We start from the raw sequence: 11,548 nt of genomic DNA on the forward strand, positions 1-11,548 counted from the left end.
TGCTGCTGCTGCTGCTGCTGCTGCTGCTGCTGCTGCTGCTGCAAGTTTATATGTTGCCGTCCCTGCAGCCGTTATTGCTGCGTCTGCAGTTGCTGCTGCTGCTGTTTCTGCTGCTCCTGCAGTGCAGCTGTTGAATGATGCCCACCTCTATCTGCGCAGTAGCTAGTGCCTGACTTTACCTGCTGACGTTACTGCTGCTGCTGCCGCTGCTGCTGCTGCTGCTGCTGCAGGGCGACCCTCAGAAGCTGGCGCAGAGCCCACCCCGTGGCTGGGGCCCCTGCTACTCCGTCTCCTTCGGGCTGGGCCCTGCGTTCACCAGACGATATGCTAGCAGCTGTTGCTGCAGAAGCAAAAACTAGTGTGCTGCAGCAGCACCTCCAGACCACCAGTACCACCACCAGCAGCAGCAGCAACAGCAGCAGCAGCAGCAGCAGCAGCAGCAGCACAATCAGCAGCAGCAGCAGCAGCAGCAGATGGGATCCTCCGCTTGTTTCCCCTGTATTTGAAACAACGGGGACTTTGAATGGAGACACATTTTGTAGCAGCGGGAGGCAGCAGCAGCAGCTAGCTGTCTCTTCTTCTTATGTTGTGCTGCGCTCAAGCAGGAGACTGCTGCTGTGGCATCGCAGACAGGGGGGTGCGTATGAAAGACATTCTGAGCTCTTCTGTCTCTCTGATGCCCTTCCCTGGGCGCCGCCCGCAATGCAGCAGCAGCAGCAGCTGCTGTTGCTGCACCAAATGCTGCAGCAGCAAGACATTGGCTGCTCATGCAGGACCCACAAGGTGTGTGCTCTTGCTGTTGCTGCTGTTGCTGGCTCTAATGCTGCTAGTTGCGCAGTTTCTTCGTGCCCTCAAGGTGTAGCTTCTGCTGCTTCTCGTTCTGCCGCTATCGCTGCTGCAGCAGCGGCAGCAGCTATTGGTGCTGCTGCTAGTGCAGTTGCTGCTGCAGTTGTTGCTACATTTGAGTTGCTGCTGTGTTTGCTGCTGCAGGGGGAGGTTTGGGCGGGTATGCAGCTGCTGCCAGCAGACACGAGCGACCTGTGGGCTTCGATTGCTACAGACACCCTGAAGTTCCGGTACTGCAGCCGCGAGCAGCAGCAGCAGCAGCAGCAGCAGCAGCAAGAGCAGCAGCAGCTGCTGGAGACAGGGGTGCTGTGGCCTGGGGGCAGCAGGGTGTGCCCCAGTGCTGCATTTGCTGCAGCAGAGTGTCTCCTCTTGGCTTACACATCTCGGGGCCGTCTCTTTCTTTTTCCTCTCTCCTTCCCGGACACGCAGCAGCAGCAGCAGCAGCAGCAGCAGCAAGGGGGCTTCAGCTTGGGCAGACCAGGGGGGCTTGCGTTGGGGACAGTGCCGCTGCAGCTGCTGACAGCTGACTGTGCGCCGCTGCCTGGGCCTGTTTTCTTTCCTCTCTTTTCAGAAGCAGCAGCAGCTGCTGCTGCTGTTGCTGCTGCAGCAGGAGATGCAGCAGCCGAGGCCTGCTGCAGAGCGGGCCTCGGCATACTGGGCGTCACCCCCAGCAGACCGGACCGCTTCACGTTTGGCTGGTTGCTGCGGCAGCATTTCCCTGCAGCTGCAGCAGCAGCAGCAGCTGCTGCTGCTGCTGCTGCTGCAGGAAGTGTGTGGGGAGAGGTGGGAGCGACCTTCTCCTTCAGTCTGAGTGATGTATGGCGCATTCCTACAGCACTGAGGGGAGCACTGCAGCAAATCAGCAGCAGCAGCAGCAGCAGCAGCAGCAACAGCAGCAGCAGCAGCAGCACAATCGCTAAGAGGCGTAAGTCTCCCCTGCCGTTGCTGTTCAATCCCTCTGCTGCTGTCTTCGGTGCAGCAGCAAACAGCAGCAGCAGCAGCAGGCTGCGTTTGCTATCAGAGCCTGCTTCCTTCTGGGGCTCCGCGAACGGGCACAAGCATTTGCTGCGGTGGCCCTTTGCAGCTGACACCAGTAGCAGCAGCAGCAGCAGCAGCAAGCACTGCGTGAGCTGCTGCTTGGCGGAGAGCCAGGGGGGTGTATATTTTATTTCTTCTTTTTCTGACGGCGCTGTGACTGCAGTGCACTTAAACCGAGTAAACACAACACGAAAGAACAAGCAGCAGCAGCAACAACAACAACAACAACAACAACAACGGCAGCAGCAGCAGCAGCAAGAGTCTGAAGAAGGAAGCAGCTCCTTCAGCATTGGTGGGGGCCCCCCCCTCCCGTGGCCTCCAGCAGAGCGTCCTCATCCTTCTGTATATTTGCTGCCAACACCCGCTAGCTGGATTGACCCTCGAATAGCAGCAGCAGCAGGAGCAGCAGGAGCAGCAGGAGCAGCAGCAGGAAGAGGGGCCCCCGGCTGCAGCGGGAAGAAGACAATAGTTACTGCTCTTTGCAGCATCAGCAGCTTACTTGTTGGAGGCCTCACAAACAACGGGGATTTGCTGCTGTGGTGCCCCCCTAGATTTTTGCTTCTAGGGTTTCTTCCTCAAGTGCTGCCGACTGCTGCTGCTGCTGCTTTTAGAGTTTTATCTGCTGCTGGTGGTAGCAGCAGAGCGGCATTTGATAGCTGGTGTTTTGCTGCTGCTTCTGTATGTGGGGCCTTCGCCCTCGTTGACTGCAGCAAGCTGTTGACTCCAGCAGCAACAGCAGCAGCAGCAGCAGCTGCTGCTGCTGCGGGAGTAGCAGCAGCACCTGCTGCAGCAGGTGCTGCAGCAGCAGCAGCAGCAGAAGCTGGACAAGAGCTTGTGGGGTTTGTTGAGACACCAATGGCTGTGCATTATAGAGGAGCAGCAGCAGGAGGCTCGTTGCCTTTGCTGCTGCAGCACGTACCACGCCCAACTAACCCTCGAGGTGTATTCTTGCTGCAGAGACACCCGAACTGCAGCAGCAAACATGTGAAGAAGATAGCAGCAGATTTGCTGTCGGATTTCTGCTGCTGCATCACCAGCAGCTGTCTCTTTCTATGGAAGATTCAATCAGGGCTGCTGCTGTCGGTAATGCCGCTGCTGCAGCTACCGGGTGTGCTGCAGCAGGGGCTGCCGCAAACAGCAGCAGAACATCAGAAGCAATTTTGTCTCTTCATGCAGAACCAAAGTCTTTTTGCTTCGTCTCCTCACATGGAGTTAACGCGCTGGGGGGTGGCTTTAGGGCATTTGCAGCTGCCGACTACTTCATGTTGCTGCTGCTGCTGCAGCGGTGCAGCACAAAGGCAGCAGCAGCAGCAGCAGCAGCAAGAAGATGAAGATGAAGAAGAGGAAGAAGCAGCAACGCCAGTCCTGGGGCCTCATGTCTTTGTCCCCAAACTCAGAGGAGACTTCACGACCACAAGTAGCTTCGCGCTGCAGAGCAGCAGCAGCAGCAGCAGCAACAGCAGCAGCAGCAGTAGCAGCAGCAGCAGCGGTCGCTCAAGCAGCACACGCAATAGCAACGGGAATGCAGCGACACAGCTGCAGTGCAGCGTGCCGCAGCAGCAACGAACCGGTGCTGCTGCTGCTATAGCTCCATTGCTGCAGCAGATGTCTCTGGCGGCCGCAGCCCCAGTAGCAGCAGCAGCAGAAGCAGCAGCAGAGCCTCCTTGTGCTTCCTGCTGCTGCGGTGCAGCGCAGCACATCATATATGCAAACTGTGGCGTCCTGATGCTTCCCCTGGATCACTTGTCAAGCAGCAGCAGCAGCAGCAGCGAGAACAGCAGCAGCAGCAGCAGCAGCAGCAGTCTGCCTCTACAGGCGTTGCTGCTGTCTGGTTTCTTTGCGCCTTTCGGCTTTTCTGCAGCAGCAGATGCTGGGCTGCTGCAGCTGCTGCCCTTTCTGCTGCCGCCGCCTGTGCCCGTCTTCCCTGCACTGTTAGGAGTAGAGATGAGCCTCTCGATTCCTTTACCTTCTTTGATGTTGAAGGCGATGGCTGCTGATTTGCTGCAGCAGCAGCAGCACGCTGCTGCTGCTGCTGCTGCTGCTGCGCACCGAGCAGCTCGCAAGCTCCTGATGCAGCAACAGCACCATCCCGCAGCAGCAGCTGCTGGCAGCATCGAACTGGCTGCTGCTGCTGCTGCTGCAGAAGCCGCAGCAGCAGCAGCAGAAGGTCTGCTGCATTGTCATGCGGGAACAGCCCGAACTGCAGTTGCTGCGCAACCTGCAGGTGTTGCTGCAGCAGCAGCAGCACGAGCAGATGCAGCTGCAGCAGCCGTCATAAAAGGTGCAGCAGCTGCTGCTGTTCCTCCTGTTGGCTGTCGCCTGCTACGGCGCTGGCGGCAGCAGCTGAAGGGGAAGTCTAGCAGCAGCATCAACAGCAGCAGCAACATTAACAACAGCAGCAGCAGCAGCAGTCTCTTGGAGACAACTCTGCGGCTGCCTTCCATTCAAAGCCTCAACTCCGCCGTTCGTTTGGCGTCTCCTTTTCCTCCCCGGGCAGCAGCAGGTGCAGCAGCAGCAGCAGCAGCAACAGCAGCAGCGACAGCAGCAGAAGGAGACAATCTGTATGAAGCTCTAGATCTGTCTCTCTCCTCTCTTGCTTTCCCCCCTAAGGCCCCTACCCCTTGGGCGGTGTATACGGCAGCCATGCGCAGCAACACAACAGCAGCAGCAGCAGCTGCTGCTGCTGACGCTGCACTCTCTCGCAAAGTTGCTGCAGTGTACAGAAAACGCCATAAACAGCAGCAGCAGCAGCAACAACAGCAGCAACACCAACAGCAACAGCAGCAGCGCAAGCAGCAGCTATGGATGATCGAGCTATCTTCCTACCGGCTGCAGCAAGACTATGTTCTCGGAGATCCAACTGCAGCAGCAGCAGCAGCAGAATCTAGCGATGCTGCGCTGCTGCGAGCAGTGGCCAGGGGAGAGTCAAAAGGTGCAGCAGCAGCAACAGCAGCAGCAGCAAGAGGTCTGTCGCATCTGTGCCGTGCGGTACCTGAGGAGACAGTGGTGTGGGCAGCAGCTGCTGCAGCACCAGGTGCAGCAGCAAGTCCATCAGCAGCAGCAGCAGCAGCAGCAGCAGTGCAGCTTCAGCAACTGCAGGCCCCTGCTGCTGTCGGAGGCGCTTTGTTGCTGCTGCAGCACTCGCCTGTCTTTGCGTCTTCTTCGCTGTTAAAAGCAAAGTGTATATCTTCTTTCTCGCTGCTGCTGCGCTGCTGCTGGCTGCCGCTGCTGCAGCTTAGCAAAGAGGAGACAGAAGAATTGGCGGTGGCCTTTGAAAGGTGTCTCCTTTGCCGTCTGCAGCGCCTGGGAGACACTGCGCCTGCTCTATCTCAGCAGCAGCAGCAGCAGCAACAACAACAGCAGCAGCTGCTGCTGCAGCAGCAGCAACAGCAGGTTCCACCTGTTAGTCTCTTCGCCCTTGCTTATTCCTGTCTCCCGAGAGGAGACACTGGAGAGGTCTCCGCTGCAGCAATGCAGCTGCTGCAGTACGCAATCTGCTGCAGCAGCAGCAGCAACTTGCTGCAAGACATTGAGGCAGCTCTGCGTCTTCTTTGCTGCGCAGCAGCATGGGGAATCGGGCCAGCAGCAGCAGCAGCAGCTGCTGCTGCTGCTGCTGCAACTGGAGAGATTCACAAGGTGAGCGGGCGGAAGAAAGAAGCGTTTATAGACTGTCTATAAACCCTAAACCCTAAACCCTCAAGTATATGATGACGGTGCATCAGGAGACAGCAGATGCTTCTTCTTGCTGTACGTTTGCTGCTTTTAATTTCTTCTGTCTCCTCTGTGTCTCCTTTTGTCTCCCTCCTGTCTCCTTGTCTCCTCTTGCAGCACTCGAACTCTGTTGATGCTGCGCTGGTGCTGCTCGCTAATGCCGTCTACCTAAGACCTGAGTTTAGCAGAGGTGAGCACGGGGCCTTCACTGTCTCTTCAGGGTTTACTGTCTCTTCAGGGTTTACTGTCTCTTCAGGGTGTAGAGTTTGTTGAGGGTTTAGAGCTTGTTGAGGGTTTAGAGTTTCTTGAGGGTTTAGGGTTTCTTGAGGGTTTAGGGTTTGTTGAGGGTTTAGGGTTTGTTGAGGGTTTAGGGTTTGTTGAGGGTTTAGGGTTTGTTGAGGGTTTACAGTGGAGTCTCTTCAGGGTTTAGAGTCTTTTCACGTTTTTGTCTCTCTTTGTTTATTTTTGTCTCCTTTTATAACTTTTTGTCTCCTTCTGTCTCCTTTTATTTGCATTTATTTTCATCTGTCTCCTTTTATTGTCCTTTGATGTTCTTTCTGTCTCCTGTCTCTTCCTTTTGTCTCGTTTGTTTGTTTTTCTCTCTGTCTGTCTCCTCGTCTTCTGTGGTCTCCTTGCGTCTCTTCTTGTTTCTCTCTATCCTTGCTTATCTCCATTTGTCTCCTTTTGTTTCTGCTGCTGCTGCTGCTGCTGCTGCTGCAGTTGGGGGTATTGATGTTGCTGCAGTTGTTACGCAACATTTAGTAAGGGTTATCCTACTGGAGAGTTTGCCTTCGTCTCCAGCAGCAGCAGCAGCAGCAGCAGCTGCTGCTGCTGCACCGAATGCTGCAGGTGCTGCTGCTGCTTCTCCCGCGACAGCAGCAGCAGCCGCTGCAGCAGCAGCAGCAGCAGCTGTCTCCTCAGGGCGCCTCTGTCTCGCGCTGCAGATGCTAAGCCTTGGAATGGGTATTCTGTGGAGGCCGCAGCACTTGAAGAGCAGAGGTGAGAGTAAAAGGAGACAGAGAGGAGACAGTCTCCTCCTTACCCTGAAACCCTAAACCCTAAACCCTAAACCCTAGAGAGGAGACAGTCTCCTCCATACCCCCTACATGCTTCTCCCTTTCCTTGTCTGTCTCCTTCTTTGTCTTCTTTCTCTCTTCTTTATCTGACTCCTTGTCTGTCTCTCTATCCTTATCTGTCTCCTTATCTATCTCTCTTTTTGTAACCTTACCTGTCTCCTTATCTGTCTCTGTCTCTTTATCTGTCTCTTTATCTGTCTCCTTATCTGTCTCCTTATCTGTCTCTTTATCTGTCTCCTAATCTGTCTCTTTATCTGTCTCTTTATCTGTCTCCTAATCTGTCTCCTTATCTGTCTCCTTATCTGTCTCCTTGTCCGTCTCCTTATCTATCTCCTTATCTATCTCTTTGTCTCCGTCTGTTTCTTTTTCTTGGTTGTTCGCTCGCTTGTTTGTTTTTTATTGATTTACTATTACTTGTCTATTTATATATTCATCTTTAAGTTAATTCTTTTATTTAATTATTTATTTATTTATTTATTTATTTATTTTTGTCTTAGGAATAAACGCTTTGCTAGACGCTCACTTCACGAGAGCGCATGTGCAGCAGCTAATGAAGGACTGCAGCAAACCTGTGGGGTGTCGTTTGCTGCTGCTTCTGCTTCTCTTCTGTCTCCTTTCACCTTTTGTCTCTTCTCTTGCTGCTGCAGGAAACAACTCCTCTGTCCTCTTCAAGCTGCTGCTTTTGCTGCTGCTTTTGCTGCTGCTTTTGCTGCTGCTGCTGCTGATGCAGGGGGCCGTCCAGTACTATCAGCTGCTGCTCGCCGTGTTCCCCCTTACTCAACAGCAGCACGCAACAGCAGCAGCAGCAGCTGCTGCTGCTGTTGCTGCTGCTTCCGCTGGGACTCCTCCTCCTGCAGCAACGCCTGTTGCTGCTGCTGCTGCTGCTCTCCTGCGTCGCCTTGTGAGGATGGATTTGCCTGGGGCTACGAAGGCCCTTTCCCGAGCAGCAAGGTATTGCTGCTGCTGCTGCTGCTGCTGTTGCTGCTGTTGCTGCTGCTGCTGCTGTTGCTGCTGCTGCAGCGGCAGTTGTCTATAGAGCTGCTGCTGCGGCGGCTGCTGCGTTCATCGTGTGTGCAGCGGGTGCTGGGGCTGCATGTTTGCTGGGTGTCTCCTTTTGTCTCTGTCTCTTCGTTGTGATTTTTGCTTGTCTCTTTCTCTTGCTAAGTGTCTCCTTTTGTTTTTTCTTTTCTTTGCTGCTTCTTCTTGTCTCTTTGCCTTCTTCATTGTCTCCCTTTGTCTTTGCCTTTTCTTTACTGTCCCCGTTTTGCTCTTTTCCTTGTTAGGTGTCTCCGTTTGTCTCTGTCTCTGTCTCTTGTTTGTTCTTTATCTCTCGCTCTCTCTCTCTCTCTCTCTCTCTCTCTTGTGGGGTGTCTCCTGCTGCTGCTTCTTGTTCTGCAGTGTCTCTGCTTGTTTTCTTCTTCTCTTATGTGTCTCCTTTTGTCTTTCTCACCCCCTGTTTGTCTCTTTTATCTGTCTTTCTGTCTTTAAGTGTCTCCTCTTCTGTCTCTCTTTTATGCTTTGTCTCCTCTGGTGTTTCTCTTTTGCTTTAGTGTCTCCTTTTACGCCTTTGTTTCTTTTTTGATGTCTCCTTCTGTCTCTTCTTTTTGCTTTTATTATGTATTTATTTTTAATTTCTTGCTGCTGCTAAGTGTCTCCTTTCTGTCTCTCTTTTCTGCAGACTTGAGGAGACAGGCGGCTATCAAATGGCTGCGCCTGCGCTGCTCTTTTTAGTCGATTGCTTCACACGGTAAACAGACACAGAGACACCTCAAACGGAGACACAGAGACACCCCAGAGACACCTCAAACAGAGACACGGAGACACCTCAAACAGACACAGAGACACCTCAAACGGAGACACCTCAAACGGAAACACCTTAGAGGCACCTCAAACGGAGACACGGGGACACCTCAAACGGAGACACCTCAAACGGAGACACCTTAGAGACACCTCAAACTGAGACACGGAGACACCTCATACAGAGACACCTCAAACAGAGACACCTCAACAAAAGGGGACAGAAGGAAGAGACAGAAATAAACAGAGAAAGAGAAGCAGATATAGAGATATATTCAGATAGAGAAAGAGACATAGATATAGCGATAGGAATAAAGATAAAGATATATAGATATATAGGTTGAGACATAGCTAGAAATAGAAGGAGGCACAGATGATAGAGATAGAGGCAGGCAGACACGAAGGAGACAGCTGAAGAGGAGACAGTTGAACAGGAGACAGACGAAAAGGAGACAGCGAGTGCAGTAGAGAAGGGATCAAGCGAAGCCAACGCCATTCAGTTAAGAGTCAGAAAGGAGACAGGAAGGAGACGGAAGAAGACAGAAAGGAGACAGTAGGAGACAGACAGAGCAAGGAGACAGGCAGCAACTTAACTCAATTAGGAGACAGAGGGAGACAGCACGAGAGGCAGAGGCTGTGGCCGATGCATGACGCTGAGTTCATGTGCTTCTGCTGCATCTCCTGCTGCTGCTTCTGCTGCTGCTGCTGCTTCTCCTGCTGCTGCTGCCTGTGGTGCTGTTTCTGCTCGTGCTGCTGCAACTGCTGCTGCATCTCCTGCTGCTATTCCTGCTTCTGCTACTGCTCCTCCTACTGCTGCTTCTCCTACTGCTGCTTCTGCTGCTCCTGCTGCTGCTGCTGCTGCTGCAGGTATCGTTCGTCTGGGGCACATTCTTTGTGTCTCCTCGTTGATGCGCTGCTGCGCTATCTTGACCCTTGTCGCGGCTCTGTGAGGCGGCGGTGTCTCCGAGCAGCAACCTGTCTCCTCTTCGCTCTTGTCTCTTCTTTCCCTATCTGTTCTTTCAATCAAAACACTCAAAGGTACGGTTTAGTGCTTAGGGTTTAGGGTCTAGGGTTTAGGGTTTAGGGTCTAGGGTCTAGGGTTTATAGGGGATGGTGGTTCAGAGGGTTGCGAGGTGAGGGGTTCGGCGGGGGCCTTGGAGCTGACCGCAAGGGATCTGCCTCTTGCAGCTTCTGTACAAGGGTTTAGGGTTTAGGGTTTAGGGTTTAGGGTTTGTTGATTAGGTTGGCGGTGGGGACAGAAGAAGGGGTTGTAGTTGCGTACGACTTGAGGACAGCCACAAAGATGAGAGTCTTTGAAGGCCACCAAGGCAAGCCATAAACCCTAAACCCTAAACCCTAAACCCTAAGCCCTAGTGTTGGTTAAGATGGTTCACTGCTGCATAAGTGTAGCAGCAGAACTAGAGCAGCGCTGCAGCAGGACAACACCAGGGCAGCAGCAGCGCAGCAGCAGCATCAGCAGCAGCAGCAGCACAGCAGCAGCAGCAGCAGCATCAGCAACAGCAGCAGCAACAGCAGCAGCAGCAGCATATCTGTATTCTGCTGCTGCAGGAGGAGTATCTGCTTTAGGGTTTAGTGATGATGGTAACTGGATTGCCTCTTACTCCGTCGCGGAGTCAGCTGTTAGACTCTGGCATGTAAGACTTGCTGCTGCTGCTGCTGCTGCTGCTGCTGCAGCTGGTGTTCTTCCTCCTCCTGCTGCTGGTCCTGATGCTGCTGCCGCTGACGCTGATACTGCTGCTGCTGCTGCTGCTGATGTATCAGCACTAACTGTAGCTCTGCGTTTGTCTTGAGCCTCCGTTCGCTGTGCCGTTGCTGCTGTTGCTGCTGCTGCTGTTGCTGCTGCTGCTGCAGCTGAGCGGGTCAGGTTTCTTAGGTGGTATTTGGGGGAACAGCAGCAAATCCAGCGGATTGCTGCAGCTGCCGCGGCTGCCGTCGAACATTCTGTGGCAGTCTCCTCTCCATGTAGGCCTTCTATGAAAAAAGAAACCCCTTCAGCAGCAGCTGCAGCAGCAGCAGCAGCAGCTGCTGCTGCTGCTGCAACAGCAGCAGCAACTACAGGAACAGTGACAACAGGAGCCAGAGCAGCACACTCATTTGCATATGCTACCCATTGCTCCAGAAGGTGGTTTAGGGTTTAGGATTTAGGGTTTAGGGTTTAGGGTTTAGGGTTTACGGGTTGTGTGCAGATAATGAAAACTGTCTCCTTATACCATCGGGAGAAGTCCCTCTGGGTATTGACGAGAGAAAACGGAGTCTCCTACGAACTCACAACCGCTTAGTCTGCTGCTGCTGCAGCAGCAGCAGCAACAGCAACAGCAGTAGCAGCAGCAGCAGCAGCAACGGCAGCAGCAGCAGCAGCTGCAAAGGTTCGCGTTTTGCTGCTGCTGCTGCTCCTTAGTAATCTTAGGGGCCCCCAAAGTGTGCTGCGAGGCCGTGGGGCCCCCAGCAGCAAACTGCTGCAGAGACCCTCTTCACGAAGCGGGCTGTATATTTAGCTGCTGCTGCTGCTGGCTGTTTCAATTAGCAGCAATAAATTCAATTCAATGTATAAACACATTTGCAGCTTGCTGTTAGAGTTAGACATAGAGGGAGCAGCAAATCCTGCTGCAGCAGCAGCTTCTGCTGCTTGCTGTTGCTGCTGCTGCTGCTGCTGCTGCAGCGACAGCAACAGCCATTGCAGCCTATGGGCCTTCTATAGAGTGTCTCTTCCTGCACGGGAGAAGCAATTGCTTGGTGTTGTTTCAGCAGCAGCAGCAGCTGCTGCAGCAGCAGCAGCAGCAAAGGCCGCCCGTTAAGCGACATGTTACTGTTGTTGGTGAGGTGTACGTACACCTCAGCATGCATCAATTGGCTCCGCGCTGCACTTTTAATGCTTTGTTCTTGCAACAGCATAAACAGAGACAGCGTAGAAAAGGAAGAATAAAGACAGAGAGACACGAGAAACACCACCATATATATACATATATATACATATATACATATTTATTTATAAACATATGCATGCATGCATACATGCATATATATATATATATATATATATATATATATATATATATATA

General features: G+C 53.2%; 2 protein-coding genes across 2 annotated transcripts in view; both read left to right on the top strand.

The window, feature by feature from the left end:
- EAH_00046660 (hypothetical protein, conserved) overlaps positions 1-9,807 on the top strand; it is a gene marked incomplete at both ends in the record, with an annotated part of 13,007 nt that extends 3,200 nt beyond the window's left edge. The window contains 7 exons of the mRNA XM_013394663.1: positions 231-5,520; positions 5,713-5,785; positions 6,316-6,594; positions 7,319-7,622; positions 8,350-8,418; positions 9,336-9,506; positions 9,711-9,807. Coding sequence (XP_013250117.1) covers positions 231-5,520; positions 5,713-5,785; positions 6,316-6,594; positions 7,319-7,622; positions 8,350-8,418; positions 9,336-9,506; positions 9,711-9,807 — 6,283 coding nt within the window. The remainder of the gene's footprint in view (positions 1-230; positions 5,521-5,712; positions 5,786-6,315; positions 6,595-7,318; positions 7,623-8,349; positions 8,419-9,335; positions 9,507-9,710) is intronic.
- Positions 9,808-9,853: 46 nt separating this feature from the next.
- Positions 9,854-10,768, top strand: EAH_00046670 (hypothetical protein, conserved; the record flags this gene model as incomplete). Its single annotated transcript, XM_013394664.1, has 3 exons — positions 9,854-10,123; positions 10,341-10,451; positions 10,676-10,768. 3 exons carry the CDS (start codon positions 9,854-9,856, stop codon positions 10,766-10,768), a joined length of 474 nt encoding a protein of 157 aa, XP_013250118.1.
- Positions 10,769-11,548: the final 780 nt, after the last annotated feature.

The sequence above is a fragment of the Eimeria acervulina genome, genomic scaffold (genome assembly GCF_000499425.1).
Source record: "Eimeria acervulina Houghton genomic scaffold, Eah_scaff696, whole genome shotgun sequence".
Classification (NCBI taxonomy): domain Eukaryota; phylum Apicomplexa; class Conoidasida; order Eucoccidiorida; family Eimeriidae; genus Eimeria; species Eimeria acervulina.